This window comes from Chrysoperla carnea, chromosome 1 (assembly GCF_905475395.1).
Source record: "Chrysoperla carnea chromosome 1, inChrCarn1.1, whole genome shotgun sequence".
Taxonomy (NCBI): Eukaryota; Metazoa; Arthropoda; class Insecta; order Neuroptera; family Chrysopidae; genus Chrysoperla; species Chrysoperla carnea.
Genome location: NC_058337.1, coordinates 82,687,073 through 82,707,451, shown reverse-complemented (window position 1 = coordinate 82,707,451; position 20,379 = coordinate 82,687,073). Strand labels below are relative to the sequence as shown.

General features: G+C 29.7%; 1 protein-coding gene across 3 annotated transcripts in view; it reads left to right on the top strand.

The window, feature by feature from the left end:
- Positions 1-20,379, top strand: part of LOC123305216 (DNA-binding protein RFX2) — a 36,069-nt gene that overhangs the window by 13,906 nt on the left and 1,784 nt on the right. For 2 of the 3 annotated variants that reach the window (XM_044886870.1, XM_044886869.1), the window contains exons 2-12: positions 1,933-2,141; positions 8,480-8,684; positions 13,630-13,738; positions 13,795-13,972; positions 14,975-15,100; positions 15,179-15,360; positions 15,445-15,668; positions 15,734-15,821; positions 17,294-17,598; positions 18,177-18,388; positions 19,115-19,483. In XM_044886870.1, coding sequence (XP_044742805.1) covers positions 1,953-2,141; positions 8,480-8,684; positions 13,630-13,738; positions 13,795-13,972; positions 14,975-15,100; positions 15,179-15,360; positions 15,445-15,668; positions 15,734-15,821; positions 17,294-17,598; positions 18,177-18,388; positions 19,115-19,483 — 2,187 coding nt within the window. In that variant the 5' untranslated portion in view covers positions 1,933-1,952. The remainder of the gene's footprint in view (positions 1-1,932; positions 2,142-8,479; positions 8,685-13,629; positions 13,739-13,794; positions 13,973-14,974; positions 15,101-15,178; positions 15,361-15,444; positions 15,669-15,733; positions 15,822-17,293; positions 17,599-18,176; positions 18,389-19,114; positions 19,484-20,379) is intronic. The other variant, XM_044886871.1, reaches the window with a different exon arrangement.

The following is a 20,379-nucleotide window of genomic DNA, read 5'->3' as shown; positions in this document are numbered from 1 at the left end:
TCTTTTTCCTCTGAAGATTAAAAAGATCAGCTAGATGGCAGCACTAGGGGGAGGGGAGTTATTAAGAAGCCTTTTTTATTTCCGTATGACAGAATTTAAATCCTCTTCAACACTAAATCAACATTAAATATATTGAATTAATTGAATGTATTTTTTTAGATTCCCAACGATCGTAAAAAGGCAGAGATGTGTTAAAGAGGATTTAAATTATGTTATACGGAAACGTCGAAGGCTTTTATATGTATCACTCCTCCTTTCTTAATGCTGCCATCTAGCGGATCTTTTTTAATCTTCAGACCTAAACGCTAATTGAAACATGAACATAATATTTGACTTTTAAACTATACGCAAGTGCCCTGTTAATCCTTTAAATTTATGCTTTTAGTTTTCTATGGGGTTCAGTATTTAAGTCGAATGTTATGAATATAAAGTAAGCCCCGGCACTGACTCTGGATTTCAAACAACAACATTCTCGAATCTTTTCGTATAGCATTTCGTAAACAAATAATATTGCGATTTCAACAAAGAAAGTTATGAAATCAAATGTTTGAATGAATGTATTATTATAATTTGTTTGCTATTTTTACCTCTATATAGAGACAGACTATTTTAAGATAGTATTTAATATAGACGTATATTTTTCGAATGTGGAAAATCGATGTTGAATATTCACAAGCAAAAATTTTCACTTACATTTTAACTATTTGTGTTCCTGATTGCCAAATATTATTTTTGGTTATCTCGGCTTTTCATTTTTGTATACCACTAATTATTGGTAAATGTTTACTTATCTCACTTTTGCTTAAATTGATTTTTGGCCCTTGTTGCGTTCATTCTGTGATTGCGTACACCCCATGTAATATATATGTAATTATTACGTATTTTTACCAAAAGTAAGATAAGTAAACATTTACCAAAATATCTCAAGAAAATGCGAAAACAAGGTATTCCTAAATTTTATTGCAGTTTTTACCAATTTTTTCGGATCTAGCCCGTTGTAAAAAATGTTTGGATTCGATTTTTTCCCGTCTAAAGACGTCCTTCAATAAGAATCAAGTGTTTACCAGCCAACTGTTTTTTTGGGTTATTTTACGCCAGAAAGATATCTTGTACTTTCTTGGTAAAATTAACGATTTGCGATATATTAAATTTAATGTTTGGACAAAACTCCAAATTTTTAAAGCTAAAAAACAATGGTAAAAAATTAAACTTTTGAGTTTACCAAAATTTTAAAATAACTATATATAATAACTTAAAACTTCTTTTAACACAATCTTGATCTTTTCAGAAAGGTCTCTTGTGAAACTCCTAAGAGGCCATTTTCAAAACAGAAAAACAATGCTTATGAATTAAACTTTTGAGTTGTAGAGAGAATAATTACAAATGATTTAATTCTAAATCATTGCTTTTTAATTATTAAAAACATGCTATAAGTCCCCTTAACGACATTGTATAAGACGATCGTCTTACACATTCTTGTTAATGGAAATTATAACATCTTTTTAACAATTAAAAAATAAGGCTTTAGAATGTAATAATTTGTAATTATTCTCTCTACAACTCAAAAGTTTAATTCATAAGCATTGTTTTTCTGCTTTGAAAATGGTCTTTTTGGAGTTTCACAAGAGATTTTTCTGACGTAAAATAAGCGCTTTGGTTTTGATATATTTAGTTTTTTATTTTTAGTAATATTTGAGTATCCGACAGCATTGATTCCAAATATTTTCTATAATTCTGGTCTGTACATAGATGTTATGCGGCGTTCAAACTCTATTTTAAAAATATATTTTTATTGTTTGATACTATTTGTGATGTGATTCGTTCATGATACGTACCCAAAAATTTTAATGAAAATTCGTATATACGTTATACGAATATATTGTTCATGAGAAAAATTTAGTTGTGATTGGATGATTTAATTATGTGTCTTAGGCAGTGGGAGTGACGTGGCCATGACGACAACGGCTCGCTTCACTCCGGTGGCTGTACCAAATGAAAATGGATCATCTACTACCACGGTAGCGACTGCGTCAACATCATCCACAGTGGTTGTTGAAAATACATCACCCCCTGATGTAACACATTCCCCAACACAACAACAGCAACCCGCCTTGATTGTACTGCCAGCCAGTTTGCACCAGGTATTTTCTTCCAAAACACACAAAACTAAAATCCAAAAATTTTATTTTCCTTCTTTTTTTTTTGCGAGTCTTTTTGTTTTTCTCTTTAGTTTGGGAATTAGTGTGATTTAATTCAATTTTTTGTTATTGGGATTTTTCTAAAAAAATGTGTTTTTTTAAATTTTCTTAAACGCGTTAACGTGTTTCATTTTTACAAGGTAAATTTTCTGTATTATTTCCTCCCTTTCAGCTTGTAAGTTGAGAAATATTTAAATATAAATCAAATATTTATAATCTATGTATATATAATCTAAGAATTTGAAATACTAAAATTAATTGAAATACTAAAATTAATAAGTCATATATGATAAATAATCTTTGAAATCATTTTTGAGGAAAGCACGAAGGATTTCTTTATGCTGTGCAATATCCAGTGCATATTTTAGTAATGCATGCTCAAATTTTTGTAAATATGTCCATTGCGATGCACTCAAATTTTACAATTAAGTTCTTAAGCTTTTGACCTTCCATAATCTATTCTCACGTAAAAATACAATTCTTCTTGTCTGTTGGTTTGAGAAATGATAAAGATAATCGTAGTTTTAACGGTGGTCTGTAATATCAATAGAAATCGAGTTTTTCGATTTTTGTGCTTCCGGACGAGTTTTTTTTGTCTATCCTAAATACTAAAAGGAAGGCACAATACGTAAAAAACACCACAATAAGTAAAAAATTGCCAAAATTTTGCACGATATTTGTAAGGATTGAAAACCAACAAAATAAACCTTATTTCTATCCGGAAAACTTTTTAACTTTTCCTGTCTAAAGTTTTAAAAAGTTTTTTTCAAGTTTTTGTTAAAAAATTTCTTAAAAAACGGTTGATTTTCTTAAAATATATCTAAACGACAGAAATTAAACCTCCTTGACTTAGTCATTTTCAAATTTAATGGGGTTGAGATATGTGTCTGCAAATTTCTTGGCCTTTGCCAGTTAGCCCTTCATAATGAATTTTTGGACTAATATAAAATCTAGAATGCAAAAACGTGTTTTCTAAGAAAACCCATTAAAGTGGGAAAACTCGGAAAATTATAATGTGGTTTTTCGTCAATCCGCGTAGGGTAAAAAATTTTTTTAGCAAATTTGAAATAGCTTAATTTTCGGTTATTTTATCGGTAAAAAATAAGTGTAGCCCTATTTTTTTAAAGTAGAATTTTGTTGAAGAATTTTTAGTCTAAGATCCCAATTAGGATCGACCTTCACCCATCTGTTTACCGAATGAAAGTTATTTTTTATGAAATATAAAATGTTAACAAATGTCCCTGCAATGGGTTGCCTAAAAAAATGTGGTCCAGACTACTTTTAGTGAAAATATCAAGAGTAAAATTTTTTGAAATTTTTCAGACTTGCATATCTAACGAATATTGATCTACTCGAAAGTAAAAGCCATAAAGAATATGCAGCAGCTATGCTGTCTGCCTCTTTTCGTTCACTATTTTCGCATTTATACAAGTTGTGAATAGTAATTACGTTCATCTGTTAATTCATTGCCTCACATATATAAATAAAGATAATTTTATTGCAAATACGGTGCTATATATGATTGTCCACAAAATATCAGTCAAAAAATAAAATTTACAAGCTTTCCAAGTTTTGATATTTTTATTAAAAGTTGTCTGGACCATATTTTTTAGGGCAACCCACAACAGGGATAATTGTAAATATTTTACATTTCATAAAAAATAACTTTCATTCGGTAAACAGATGGGTGAAGGTCGACCTTAATTCGGATCTTGTACTATTTTGTTTTGACAAGATGTTCTATTTAGTAAATATTATAAAACAGATACCTATGCAATTTTTTTTCCGTAACTAATTTTGAAAACAGTTACACGTGCGGTGAATGCAAGGAATGCAAAATCAGAGTCGACTTTCTAAAATTTTGATTTGAAAATTTTGACTGAAAGTTCTTTTTTGACCCCTGATAATATAAAACACAGCGAGGAAGGGTCACAAAATATTTAAAGGGGGTTATTTATAAATCAATTACGAACAAAATGAGCCTTAGAGTATTAGATCAAAATAGGTCAATTATCATCTCTCTCAAATAATTAAATTTTGTTTTACTTACTGTGATTGATGGGCATTATATTTACATGACTATTCTCATTTTTTGAGCTTGTAAAAATAAATTTTATCCTCATTTTATCAATAAAAAAAATAGATTTTTATCTACATATTGATTTGATAATCACAAAATCTTAAAAAATGCTCAATAGTCATTCCGAGTAACATTTGAACCACCTGCATCAATGTAATATTTGGCCTTACCTTGACAAACACTTGTTATATTTTCTCTATATGTAGAGCCTTCTTACCCATATTGAGCGCCAGGGTGCAAAAATCTAGTAGCGCCCCAATACAAAAAATTTAACAGAAAAATATAATTTTTGTGTTCTGTTTGTTTATTTAATATACTTACTCTACAATAACATTAGGTACAGTTTTAAACATTAAATTATATTTTTCTACCTTTTAAGTTGCCAAATTTTTTAATGATATCATCTGTTTTGAAATCTACTTTCGATTCGATACTTATTTACTTATTACTAAATTTGTCAATCTCTTTTGGGTCAAGGTTGATCGTAAGTAGTTTTTGATTCGCCTTCTGCTACTATAATAGGAAGTGCTAAATATGTACATAAAGATATTGAAACGTTAGTAAATAGAGACATTAAATTATTAGAATAAATACAATTTGGTACATCGGGTGGAGTTTTGTCTTTATTTAAAACAAATAGAGGCAGCAATACCAACTCATTAAATAGATCTTCCCCGGCGATGTCCGATCTATTTTCATAAATTAACTTTTCTTCAAGTTACATTGTGCTTTTTTTTGGTTTCTTTCCAATACGATCCAACTGTCAATGTCTTGCAAAAATGAAAACTTGTTGTTATGTTGTTGTCAAGTAGCAAAAATTTTTTGATCTAATACAGGCTTATCTGCAGTCTCGTAATTAAAAATTTGTGGGACGAGGTCAAAAATACTGTTGCTTATAATTTATACTGATTGACATGTGTATGATATGTGTATGCGCCCCCCCCCCAAGATCCTGCGCTGGGCTGCATTTATAGAAACATAAACAGCTCATATATAATCAAAAATTTTACACAGACAAATAATTTATTTTGTCAAAAGAAACCGTTAGATTTTTATGTCATGCAGTGGTGCTTTTGAACAAGTTCTGTTTTTAATATTTAATTTTTTTATGGCATATTTTTTATGCTAGAAACCACAAAATCAAGGAATTTGGGGTAAAAACATTGTACTATATCTGAAACCGTCATATGTGTAACAATAAAGAAAACGATCGAATTATATTAAAAAATGTAATCAAAACAAATGTTACTTAGCTGTACAATAACTGTGTTCGATGAGTATCAATTATTAATGTTTGCCTGAGATAGGTAATAAAATTGCAGACAGGAATGTTATATGATCCAAGTACTGGAGATTGCATAGTGCATCAAGATAATGAAAAAATTTTTTGAAGATTAAGAATAATAATATTAAATAGTCAAATATTGCGAAATTCAAAATGAAGTCTTTTGTTGGACGCATTACAAAAAATCTACCAATCATCTTATGCAATTTAAATTAGCTCTTTGGAAATGTTCAAATCGAAAATGATTAAAATAACCGATTCTGGACTGCCGTTACCCAAAATGTCAAAAAAGTGTGATAAAACGGGCTTTAACGGTGAAAAAAGACGATGTGACCCCAAAATTAATATAACCTTGGACCATAGCTATACTCGCCTTTATCTCAGGATTCCCACATAATAGACCTTTTTTACATTTTTTTTTCTTTTTTTATAAATGAAAGTAAATGTCTTGATAAATGGGCTAATTTTTTCCCTCCATTTTTTTGAAGCCATATGACCGAGAAAACAGACAATGAAAATCATTAAAATTCAAATTGGCGAAAACGATCCGGAAACATACGATGTTACACGAAGGTTGGTTTGACGTCATTTAAAGTTGATAATAGTGATATATTAATACAACTCTTGACACTGTTTTATTGTCATTGCTTGTCGGATTGACATCACAGATCACGTGTGCGGCGCGGAGGAGCCAAATAAAATCGTTTTAAAATATTTCAAATATTGTGACTTTTTAACAATTTTTTCATAGTGTTTTTATTGTTAAAAATGCGTAATTTTTGAGTTAGAGGCTCTACTCGACCTATATTTTCATAAAAAATTATCAAAAAGCATTTCTGTTTTTCGTGAAAAAGGTCTATTTGTGTACTTTTCGATATTAATTTCAGCAACCACATAAAAAGATCACTCAAATTACAACAGCTGTCAGTATTCTGTGTAAATTATTAATGAATAGATCTTTTCATTTTAAAAAATGGTCCTTTTTTGTTTCGGGCAGATGTCAAAAAACTGTTCAATTAATTCTATCTTTGTCGAAAATCGCTGTTTAGTAAAGGTAAAAGATATAATTCTTATTTTCTTTACTTGTATAGTTTTTTGGCAACTGTCCGAAATAATAGCAAATCGTAGAAAAGACTAGGTATTACAATAATTTGTCTCAAAAGTGGTCCAATGTTACAGAAAATGGCTGTAGTTTATTTTGGTATTTTAACAAAATACACACTTACACGTTAATATGAATATAATTTCAAAAATGTTTAAAAGGAAATTTTTTAAGTTTATTCGAACTTTTAAGTTAAATTAAACAGTAGAGGAAAATAAATATTAACTTGGAACACTGTTGCGTGCCTTTTTTTTAAATATATAATACCAACCAAATGACAACCGCCGCTTCGCTTGGCAGCGTTCATCAACGATGGCAAAGTTTGTCTTTAATTTAAAGGGTTCTGGAACAAACTCACATTTCGATGACGTTCGCATGCTATCTGATTAATTATTAACAAAATCCGTTGATTTAAAATTGTTTACCAAACAATTAATACCCAACTCATATTAACGGTTTGAGTCAATCAAAATTAGGTAGTACATGATAAGTAACTAAACTAAGCACTATTTGGTGATGAAAATGATTTAAGTGGAAATTTCTATTAAATTAGATCTATACTAATGATTTACTAGATCAGAATACTGCCTTATAGTCGTGTCAATTTAGCATTACATAGAGAATTTTTTTGTACCTCAACCTATTGAGCCAGTTTTTTTAAAAAAAATGATCAGGAAGGTCCATATATCAGAATCTACATCTAACTTTTTGCCGCTAGAAAGTTTTGGTTTTTGCTATGGGCCCAATAGGCTAATCATTAGAATCCATTTATGAGGTGATTTTTGAAAATTTTAAAACTTTGAAAATATGAGCCAGAAACGTATACTCGGGGGTTTTTGGGGTCACTGTTCACGATTCCGAAGTTATAATGGTGATATAATCCCCCCCCCCTTCTTAGGGTTTTTTGCCCTTCATTGACCTAACAATAAAATTTTCTGTAAATATTCAATTTGGACCAGCAGGGTGAATCCCCCCAGGAGGGGGGAGTATATTGAAATTCTGATTTCAGAATAATGATCAGCGATCCCGAAAACCCCCTGTACGTTTCTGGCCCATTTTGTTGTATATTTTCAAGGTTTTGAAATTTTCAAAAATCACCTATTATAACATAGTAATGGGCTTTTTTGGCCCATACCAATAGCCAAACTTTCTAGCGGCAAAAAGTTAGATGTAGATTTTGATACATGGACCTTCCTTAACATTTAAAAAAAAAGCTGGCCCGATAGGTTAGGTACATAAAAATTCTTCATTTTAGCCTTTTTTTTTATCTAAAATGATTCGTCTATTAATATAGTATGAACTTGATTTTTAATTGTACATAGGAATCAGCCTCTTGTCATAAAAAGCTTAAAGATTTATGATTAACAATTTACCAAATATTTTTATCTCCGTATAGATTTTTCGTATTATTATTATCCCAACGGACAAAAGTACCAGAGTAATATATATTCCTTATATTGTTCTTTGCTTTGCTGAAATACTGTTATTTTTTTATTAGCGTTCGCTTAATAATGATGAAAAATACATTAGAGAAAAAAAAGGCCATACTTTTACCTTGAATCTTTTTATCCGTGATTGCTAATTTGATCATATGCAAACTGAGCTTACAATGAATTTAAATTGAAGAAGACGAATGAACTATATGTTTTTACCCAAACTAATAATTGCAAACTCTAATTAAAAAAGAAGCATTATCTCATTTTTTAAAAATTTCGAATTTTCTGTAATTCTTTAATTTCGTTTTTCTTAATTTAGTTTCAATAAATTTTAAGGAATATTTCTAACTAAAAAATATTTGTTTAATGTGAATTCAGAGTGCAACAACTAGTACCGTAGTAAATGGGGTGACAGTTCCGGTCATAGATGTGAGTGGGGGCTTAGATGGAACTGGTGACAGTAGTAATGAGAGTAGCGCATCACAAACAGGACAGCATCATTCAGAAGTGGAAATTACATCAGTAGCGGCAGGAACCGTTGTTCCACAAGAACAACCGAGTCCACATTTTATAACAGTTACAGGTAAGAACAAATTTAAATCTCAAAACAACAAAATTTTCGCCAATCTCTTAGATCAAATTTTAGTATTGTATAAATGAGCGTGTTCAGAACAACAAAGTTCTAACTAAGCTTTTTTAGACACTCAAATTACCTTATTAAGCTTTTGTTCAAGTCGAAAGGTTTATTTTTAAACTTCCAATCATTCTCCGGAACGATGTGATCCATAACAATAATTTCGTGACAGAAACAAAATAATTACAATTGATCCATGCTGTTAATAGAAAAATTGAAATCGATTTGAATACAAATTTTCTGAAGTAATCACGTGATGAAGTTATTTCTGAAATACCGTTAATTTTTATTTTCAAAAAAATTTACTTACAAGTACAAAAAATTCTTCGGTATTTAACAATTTTAACATGTACATTAGAAATCTCATTCGAAGATAATTTATCTCAAAAATTACCCAAATTCGTTAAATAAAGTTAATTAAAGATGATTTTTAAAATTTTGCTCTAAATTATCCAAAGGATAAATTTTTATCCAATTTGTGATATGTCGATTATTCGCATTCGAGAATATTTGCCTATTTTTTGACATTCGCATTCGCAAGAAAACTATGCGAAAGTTTTTGGTAAAAAATTAAGAAATTATGTACGAATATGTAATGAAAAAACAACTAATAATATTAAAATATTTTTTTTGGATATTAGGATAAAAAAGGATAAATTTTTAACATAAATTATAATGAAATATTAACTAAACAATTTAGCCTAGCAAGCTGGAAATATCTTCTCGTTTTAATATCTTCATTTGGTCCTAAATACGTATCTTCCGAGTTTGCCGAATCCCAGGAGGTTTGCATAACTTTTGGGAGCGAAATAAAATTTGAAGAAGGTTTACAGTTTTCTACGTCCAAAAAAATATGATTCAAATAAAAAAAATTCAAATAAAAGTTCTAGCTGAAGTAATTATGCATATTTTTGTTTTATTTTTTTTCGAATCGCATCATAATTGACCGAGATATGGAGATATGCCAATTTTTAAATGTTGCATTTTTGCTCATTCAATCAAATGAAAAATGCTCCATATTGTAAACCGTTAGTGATAGAACAAAAGTTTAATTATAAAAGTTATTTCTTATATAAAAATAAACAACTTTTGCTTGAAACATTTTTGCTTAAACATCACTGTCTACCCATGTAAACGCAAATTAGGACAAAATTTTGGTGTCCATTTTCTCCAAAACTATAAAAGATAAGAATTTGTAAATTTGCAGGTAGTTTAGCTAGTGATCTTGTGAAACATTCTCGAAAAACGAAAAAAAATTATAGAAAATACTTTTAAAAATTTCGAAAATAAAAAAAAATTAATTAAAATTTAAAAAATCGTCTTAATATCTTTATTTGGTTCTAAATGCTTCATTTGAAAGTTAACATTCGCATTCGTATTTGCGATTGTTCAAATTACAACATTCGGCACATCCCTACACCCTACATTTCTACAATGGTTTTTCACATTAGATACCATGAAGGTTATAAAGAAAGAGAACGATCGCTACGTGTTAAAGCATTAGCGCGTCTGTCCCTGAAAATTTGTATAATTTATAGTTCATTTTTCAGCCACCAGCCGCGCTGTCATCAAGAAGTAGTATCTGCGAAGTTAGCTGTTTATGAGTACAAGTAGATGAAGTTAGTTGCATAATGTACAAATTGATATATCATTTCAAATTAGCGCACAACAGCCCGCTTTTATTGATACTACTTAGCGGTCGCAGCGCCTCACTTATTTTATTCATATTTCGGGGACAATATTCTCTATAGCGATCGTTCTCCTTCTTATAGCCTTCATGTTAGATACCGTGAGCGTATTGCTTTACCTTAATCCGATATATTCTAATTAAAGTAACTAATTACTTAGAAAAAAAATTGATCCAAAATGAATTTGATACATTTGATTTGCTTTTAAAAATGGGGGAATTGATTCATGACTCATGCTATTTTTTGAGGATACATAAAGGTAACAACGGTACACACTTTCTAAACGTGTCAGGCACGTTCTTGTGTATATACCTGTACATTCGTCTCTCATCCAGAAAAAATTATATGTAACATATGAAATCAACCCCTAATTTTTCATCCTAATAAAGGTGATTTTTATTCCCAAATAATATTTGATATGTGAACAGGTACAAAAGATACCTCCATATCTATATACAATGTATTGTTGTTAGATTAGATTTACACTTCAATAAACATTTTATGAATGTCTGGATTAATATAAAATATAAGGGATTCACATCTCAATATATCGTTTATTAATAAACATGTTTTCATGAAATCAGTTTGTGATAGTGTTTTGTATCGTTATGATCTAAAACGGTGTCTCTTGTGTGCAGCCAGATCAAAGTGTCGTGACACACTGTGGATATGATACAAAATTGTAATCTATATTACCGACGGAATAATAATGGTATGGAAATTTTCTTAATACAAATTTACGGAGCTATTTGCAATTTATAAAATTAAGAAATTTAAAAAAATCAAAAATGTAAAATTTACATTGTCACTCGAATCACTACATACTTGGGCGAAAAGCTTAAAAACAAAGTTAAAAAATTAAAATGATGTTATTAGATTAGTAATTAACAAATGTAAGTGGTAACATATTCCAGCAAAAAAGACATTTCCACCATCGGAAAAAAATTTAAAAAAATAATCACTGCTGTTTTATGCTTATTTTTCCTTGTTGCTAATCATAGATTTTTCTTATTCTTTAAAATTTCCAGTGGCTCAGGAACATCCAGTTTGTATATCTTTTTGGAATCACTTGAATATTTAATGCATTTTTTACTTAAAGGAAAGAATTGAATGTGTGAATGAATTATTGAAGTTATTAGGATATAAATAATCCGGAATGTAGAAAATGTCAAGTGCGCGTTTTTTTTTGTGTAGAAAGTGTTCCGGCATTAATCATCTTATAACGTTTGTTAATTTGATCCTTAAATTTTTGTTGCAATTCGTTATAACGAGCTCTTTCATTTGATATGTCACGCAATACACTTGAAAATAAGTTTGGTTTATCTTAATAAAATCAACCCCCCCCCCCCAAATTTACCTTTTAAATCAGAATACGATTTTTTGCTTAATGTTTTCTTTAACTAAGAGTGACGCCCTAAATTCCTTTTTTCCCAAAATTTTTAACTAAGAGGTTTCACAGGTAGAGGAGAATAGTATATTTTCGTACATTTAAAAAAAAAATTTATAAACTGTACATTAAAATTAAATCTAAAATATATATTCGTATTCCCCATAACAAGCCCTTTCATTGGATATGTAACATGATATGCTTAGGAAAATTTTTTTTTTCAAATTTGCTACCCCCGAATAGAGTCCACGAAAACAGAATTTGTTTCATTTGACCAATTAGAAAAAACGAAACAATTACACAGAAGCCATGACTCGAATGGAGAAAACTTCTGTTTATTTATAACTCAGTCGAAAGTAAATTTTAAGGTAAAAAGTCTAAGACTTGTGCATTCATGAGATTACACGCACCTGTATGTAACAGTGACTGCGTCTCGGACATCAGCTGCCGCTGTTACAGAAGGAATCCGTTTAATTTCGCCAAGGAATAAATTTTATTCTTTCTACCTTAAAGATAAAGAAAAATAGTGCAAGCTAAAAGAAAGGAAGTGAAAATTCTAATTTTAAACTGCACGGCAGGATATCTAAGGCGAAAGGAGAGATGTCAGAAATGGCGAAATTCTACTCTATCTAGTAAAATCTTGTACAGACCTTTTAAGGATCACCCTGTCTAATCTTAGATATTGTTATACATGAAATTTTCTGATATTTTGATTTATTTGATTGTTTTCTCTTTGCAAATTTTGGTTTTTAAATTTTCAATAAACGAAATTACTTTTGTTAACTAGTAGGGTTGTCGATCACAAATATTTGAAACAAGGAAAAATACTTAAATTTAACAAAATAAGTAGTCAAATAAATATATACAATGCAACCTTAATATAACGTACTAAAATATAACAAATTCCTCAATGTAACAAATTTTTCTCAATCCCCTTGAATTGGCCATAAGAGTCAATGTAAAATATTTTACATTGCGAACATTTTTTTGCGAGCAACCTCTTTATAACGAATTTTCAACTATCAAAAAAAAAAAGTGTAAATATTTTCAACTATCAAAAATAAGTGTAAATACCTTTAATTAACGAATTTTGTCAACCCAAAACCTTTAAATAACGTTCCCACCAATATATAACCCTGAATCTCATTGTATGAAAGTGAATCTCATTATTAAATACAACAAAAATTATATTCTTAATTGTTCATTCAACTTATTTACTAAAATTTTTGTGCAATCCTTTTTGGTATTAAATTTTCCTAAAAGTGAAATTTTTGTTACTAGAGTTCATTCAAGCTTTACATAATCAGGCTTCGAGGGGGAGAAAGAGTTTTTCCAATTTTTCTCATATTTGCTGACTAAGGAGGGGGTCAGAATATTGTAAATCTTACCTAAGATTAGAAAATAATAATAAAATTATGAAAATGTTATTAAAAATTAAAACTAATAATGGTTTTTATAATTTTATTATGTGGCAAATTAAAATTTCCGATTTTTTTTCAGATTTATTTGTAAAATTAATAAATAATTCGCGTTCTTCAAATTATTATTGAAAAAAAATTGGCAACCCTATTTGCATTAAGGTATAATATTTTTTTGCGTTCTTCAAAAACAAAATACAAACAGATGGCTGTGATTTAAACAATTTTTATTGTCAAATAAATAATTGCAAATACCTTGACAGGAAATCTTGGCTAGTCTCTCTAGAAACCAGAACGTAACCAGAACGAAATTGAGAAAGAAATCGTTGTTAACAAAAAAAGACTTAAAATAAGAAACGAAATAAGTATTTAATTTGCATTATTGTTTTGCTTATTTTTAGTATCAGCAGACGGTGAAACCGTGGCGTCGCATCAAGGATATCATGTGCAGTACGTCGAACCTGAGTTGTATGCAGCAACTCAGGCAAACGGTACAGCTCAGGGACAAATGTAAGTTGATATTATTTATTTTTCTTAGAATTGGAAATAATGTTTTTTAATTTCAGGGCTTACCCAGTGTACACAGTTAATGAATCAGGTACACTCTACGCTGGACAAGGACAATATTATACAACGGGCGCCCCAAATGGAGGCGCTGTGGGTTATAGTGCACCAGCTCATTATCTTGTACAGTCCACAACAGATGATATTTTAGCGCGAACATCACCTCAAACTACAGCAGCTGTGAGTTTTCGATAAATCTTTATAGTCAATGGATTTTATGAGAATAGTTTTTTATTTTGCTTTTAACGAAAGTGCTTGAACTATTTCGGGGTTCGAATAACAAAAAACGTTTTGGTTTATGGATTTTCGGCAATTAAAGACATACTTATGTTTTAAAAAGATTTTCATGCATAAAGTCTTTTCAAACTAAAACTACATCTTATTGTCAATCGAGAAGATGTTTTCTTAAATACTCAAAATAGATTATAATTTCTAGTACGGAATGCGAAATTCTATGCAGTCGTAGCGCAAGGGCTCATGATCGTAACTGATAGTATAGTTTATATTGCAAAGTTTTTATAAATTAACTAATTTTTGATCGAAACATTTTTTTTTAATTCTAAATTCGGCGAAAATTGAATGTAAAAATAAGATTTTTCCATTCGCATCCCGCCGAATTTATTTAATTTATACTAAAATGTTCTCTAATAGAAATATGTCTGCCTATGGCTATGTTTAGCAGGTCCAAACAATTTTAACCAATTAAAAAAAGCTATTCCGTCACTCAGCTTTAACAGCTTTAACTGCATCTTTTATTAATCGAATTATAAGCGCTGTGCCTTTTTAACGAATCAGTGGCTAAATCAATTTCGGCTAAACAAATTTAACAAATAAAAAAATATTTTGAGTGACATAATTTATACATTTTAACTTTTTGCATTGAGGAAATCGTAAACCCGCATTATTAAAAATGTGAATTGTCTATATTTTTTTAGCTATGGTGCTTAGTTTGAGAAAGCTTTAAGGTCCAAAATTCTTTGTTTGCATGTGGATGTAAATAATTTTTTATTTATTTTTGTAATTAACATTTCAAGAAAAAAACTGGCATGGCAAATGTATTCAAAATAATTCTTACCACTTCAGCCAGACGTTCTTTAAATGTTAATGTTTTTTTATTAATAAAATCAATTAACTCTTAACTAACAATGCTTGTGGGCTTATATGGGGGGATATTGCATGCAGGACGCATCTTATGGGACTGGTGCAGGTACTCATGTCGCAGTAACCTCCACACAGAGCGGCGGTGGGCAAAATGCAACTGATGTGGCAACCGGGTTAGGTCACGCCACTAGAGTGTCCCCAGCTACTGTAAGTTTCCATTAAAAAAAAACTTTTTAAATTGTTTTATATAACTTTTTCATCAGTATTAAAGTAAATTATTTCTAGGTTCAATGGTTACTGGAAAATTATGAAACTGCTGAAGGGGTATCATTACCACGGAGTACATTATATGCTCATTATTTACGACATTGTAGTGACCATAAATTGGAACCAGTCAATGCGGCATCTTTTGGAAAATTAATCCGATCAGTTTTTCTAGGTTTACGTACACGGCGATTGGGTACAAGGTAAGCGAAGAATTCCTAATAAGAAATAATCCTAACAAGAAAACTTTATAAAAAAAAAAGATAAAAATTTAATGTTCTTTCTAGGGGTAATTCGAAGTATCATTACTATGGCATTCGAGTAAAGCCAAGTTCATCTTTGGTTAGTATGATGGATGATACTACAAATAATTCTGTAGGAAATAACATGAATTCTGTGGGACAAGTAGGGGGTAATCAACATAATTCTGGTAAAACTGTTACACGATTTAAGCGTGACGATAGTTTTAATGCATCGGAACAAACGCATCATCATGAATTCCTAGGTGAAGGTTAGTGTAGAATTATTTAATAAATTACTATGGTGTCTTATATTAACAATTTTATTTATTTTCAGGAAATGGCTCAATCCCTGATTTTCCAGATATACCAGTAATTGCAAATTTACCAGGTGAATGCAGTATGGAAGATGTTGATACATTACGGTTAGTAAAATTTATAACTCTCAGCATCATTTAAATATTTCATTTTTGCGCTTCGTAGTTATAAAAGAAAGTACTCATTATGGGGAGATTTTGTTGTTTTACTTCTATTTGTATCTTACTCTGCGTTTTAATAACTTTACATGGCTTCATCTTGAATGATCTACAACATGTGTCATATTTTATATTATGCAGCTAATTATTGCTACGAAGAGGGGTTTTAGGGAAAATTGGTCCAAGTAGAAATGTTATACTCGGAAGCGGATAACGGTGCTTTGAATTTGGCCTTGACTTTCAAGATAGTTTAAAATGAATTCATGTTCAACTTTTGTTGAAAAACTTTTTTTGTTAATTAATAAATTCGTAAAAAATCGAATGCAAAAATTTTTATGTATACTTGTTTTTGGATTAGATTTCTAAAAATCTAGTTACCTTTCGAAAAAATATTTAGAAACAAAACTTTTTAGTTTATTTTCTAAAGACCAACCTGTTAAGAGATATTGAATGCATAAACACACTTTCACATACAGCGTGTCTCATTCTTAGTTAACCGCCCTCGTATACTGGAGATAGAGAAATGAATTTAAACAAATTTGTTGTCGCAATATTTACCATTCGAGGAGACGTGTGGAATGGTCAATGAGTTCAGCTGGATCTATCATTTTATGGCCTCATGTGATTCAAATTACATCACAAAATCGGGAAAACCAATTAGGCTTTTATTTAAAAATCAATTAATTTCCTGCCTAGTAATTTATTTTCTTCGTTTATAATTTTTGTATGAAACTTTATATTTGAGTATTTGAGATATGAGACAGTTTTTGAAATAAAATAATTAAACTTCCTTGATTTTTGCTATGAAATTTAAATCACAAGAGGCCATGAAATGATAGCTCCAGTTGAACTCTTAGACCATCTGATGCGTCTATTCGAGTAGTGTATATTGCGACAAATTTGTCTACTCCAAAATACGAGGCCGGTGAACCAAGTAAATACAGATTTTTGCATTCGATTTAGCCCTAATTTATTTAAGGCTTACTAAAAAAAAATTTGTCTTTTTTTTAAAAAAAAACTTCCTAAATAGCTCTATTTTGGATCATTTTAAAAAAAACTGCTTCGTTGATGCTCAAAACAAAACTACTTACTGAGGCACGCGATATATCGTATGTGTTTTTCATAAGTAAAAGATTTATGGCAGTACATATTTCATTCATTTTGTTTTCAAAATAGGATCATCAATATTGCATGTTCTACAAATATATTAAATGACGGGTAGAAAGGTTAGCAAAACAGAAAAGTTTAAACGTCATGAAATACAAAGTTGTGGAGAGGAAGTTTTGCTACCGCGCTTGCAAATGTATAACTAAAATGCTAAATCTTTTCATGTGGCATTTGCATTCCCGCAAGAAATCATTATATTCGAAACTATTTTATAAAAAAAATCATGGATTCTAATTTTGTTGCATTGATTACAGATCAATATATCGCGAACATTGTGAAGCCTTTTTGGATGCCATATTAAGCTTAGAATTTACAACAGTTGAATCTTTATGGCGTGAATTTTGGCGTGCCCAAGACAATAATAATGGTGATGAATGCGAAGAGGAAAAATATTTATCAAAATCAAAATTGTATGCACTTTGCACCTTGGAGCCGATTCAGGAATTTATGCGCCAAGTTGATATACAATTTTATCAAAACTTAGTACAAGTTTTATTACCAGATGTGTTGCGTCCAATACCTAGTTCATTAACGCAAGCCATTCGAAATTTCGCTAAAGGTATAAATTTTCGTTTAAAATATAGTGGTGTTCTTGGAATAACCGATCTTAGTTAATGAATTCTTACTCCTTTTGTATATATCTGATTTGGATACACTTAAATTAATTTAATATTGTTTTATTATTAAAATAAATTAATTATTTATAGTATATAATAATTTATAGTATATAATACGATAATTGTCTGATGTCGATTTCAATATATCTTTCGTTAAAATTTGAAAATGTGCAACAGTAGATGACAAAATCTGAACTAAATATTAAAATCGATTCATAAACATGGAAGATATAAACAATTAAATAATTTGATCTTTTACTTGCAAAACAACTTTTGATATATAGTCGTCTCGATGACAGTCGCAAGTTATGACGTCACCACGTGCTATTTTTCTCTGTCTATTTGTATATTTAAATCCTTCATATTATTGATTTCGTATATATACAAAAATTTTAGGCACCTATCCTATTAATATTTCAAAAATAATTAATAAGTTTCGACACTAATTATTCTCTATGTAAGTGAGAAATAGAAACGTTTCTATGATTCCGTAAAGATAATTAATAAATTTTGTTTATAGGCTTAGAAAGTTGGTTAAATTCAGCAATGACTGGATGTCCACCAAATATGCTTTCTGTAAAACTTTCAGCTGTATCTGCGTTTAGTCAAAGTCTGCGTCGATATACATCATTGAATCATTTAGCACAAGCTGCGCGTGCTGTTTTACATAATGGACAACAAATTGCTCAAATGCTAGCAGATTTAAATCGTGTTGATTTTCACAATGTTCAGGTAATTTTTCATAATTACATTTATTTTTTATTATTATTTAATAGTTAGGAGTTTTCATTTAATTTTTTTCGGGTTTTGACATTCAAAAGAGCACTCAAAAAACCCTATCTCATATCCAAACAGAGTAAAATATTTCAAGGCTTTTTCATGTATAAATTTTTACATTCAATTTCTGCTGAATCTATTCATATTTTCAAGAAAAATATTTTAAACAATCATTTTAAGTTTTTTTTAAGGATGAACAATTTTCTAGTTTATACTTTTATATAGATAGCTCTTACATGTAATAAAAATGGAGTATACCTTCAACTAACCATTAGGTTACGGTCCAATCGAAGCTGCCTATTAGATGCCCACCTTTGATGCGAGCAAGTTTTCCTTGAAACATTTTTCTGTATCTGGCTTACCTTAGAAGAAAGACTTTATTAAAAAGTGGCTAAGAACTTCTGGGACATACTAAAAACAATTTTATTTATATTAATATTTTTTCGAATACAGTAGTATTATTGAAGAGTAAATATTTCTTTTTGATTTTTGTTGTATCGATTATTTCTTGAGTATTTATCTTTATGGACTACTTGAAATTACAAATTTTTAACATGCGATAATGCAATAGTCAAATAATTAAATAGAAAGAAGCTCTATTTCAACCGTTAAACAAGTTTATGGTGCACGAGTTTGACAAATGCGGTAAAAATAACTAAACTTTGCTTTTTGTTACTGTAGGAACAAGCTTCATGGGTATGTCAATGTGATTATGCAACCGTGCAACGATTAGAAGCTGATTTTAAATTAACATTGCAACAACAAAATTCATTAGAACAGTGGGCTGGATGGTTGAAAAATGTTGTACAAACAATATTAAAGCCATACGAGGGCAAACCAAATTTTTCAACGGCTGCACGACAATTTTTATTAAAATGGTCATTTTATAGTTCAATGGTGATTCGTGATTTAACATTACGTTCAGCGGCTAGCTTCGGTTCATTTCATTTAATTCGGCTATTGTATGATGAATATATGTTTTATTTAATTGAACATCAAGTGGCGCAAGCTACAGGAATTTCACCAATTGCTGTTATGGCTGAATCAAATGTAAATTTCATTTTTGAATTTTTACTTTGTTTATAGCTTTGATATTTTACATTACCACTCATCACAGATTTGAACAACAAATATTATTATACTCTGTATATATGTAATATATATCAAGGTATACTAAATTTATTTCCAAGTTTGTAACACTTAAAAAATACGATACTACAAACAAAATTTTGGTAAAAGTGTTCATAAAATCAACTAAGGAGCCCATTTCGTTGGTTGCCTGTCCGTTTGTCTTTGGACATGCTAACGAAATTTTAATAGCGTGCTCAGGACGTAAAAAAATGAGGCTAAGTAAATGAGCAACATAGGTCAATTGAATCTTGGGTCCGTAGGACCAATTTTGTAAATCGTTAGAGATAGAACAAAAGTTTTAATGTAAAAAATTATCGTTATAAAAAAAATAATCAACTTTTTTTTAAATATTTTTTCGTTAACGTCATTGTTTATCCGTGAGGGCGCAAATTAAGAAAAAATTTTTTCTCCATTTTCTCCTAAACTGTAAAAGATGATAAGATAAAAATTTGCAGGTAGTTTCAACTAGTGGTCTTGTGAAAAATTTTCGAAAAACGAAAAAAATTCTAGAAAATACTTCGAAAATTTTCGTAATTTTGAAAACAAAGTAAATACCGGCCGAAAATCCGCCATAATTATGTTGGTTTTTAATAATGCAAGCACTGAAATTCAACACTTTGGTATACAGGCTATTTCAACAATTAACTCCGTCAATTGTTTTCATCTAATGTCTTTATTGATAGTCTTAAGATACCGCTGCAAAATGAGTACATTTAGAATTTGATTAAATTCTAATTTTTACGGATGTTTATGAATGGGGGAATACCCTTTTAACAAGTTGCCGATTTAAAAAAAAATTCATTTATTTGTTTAAC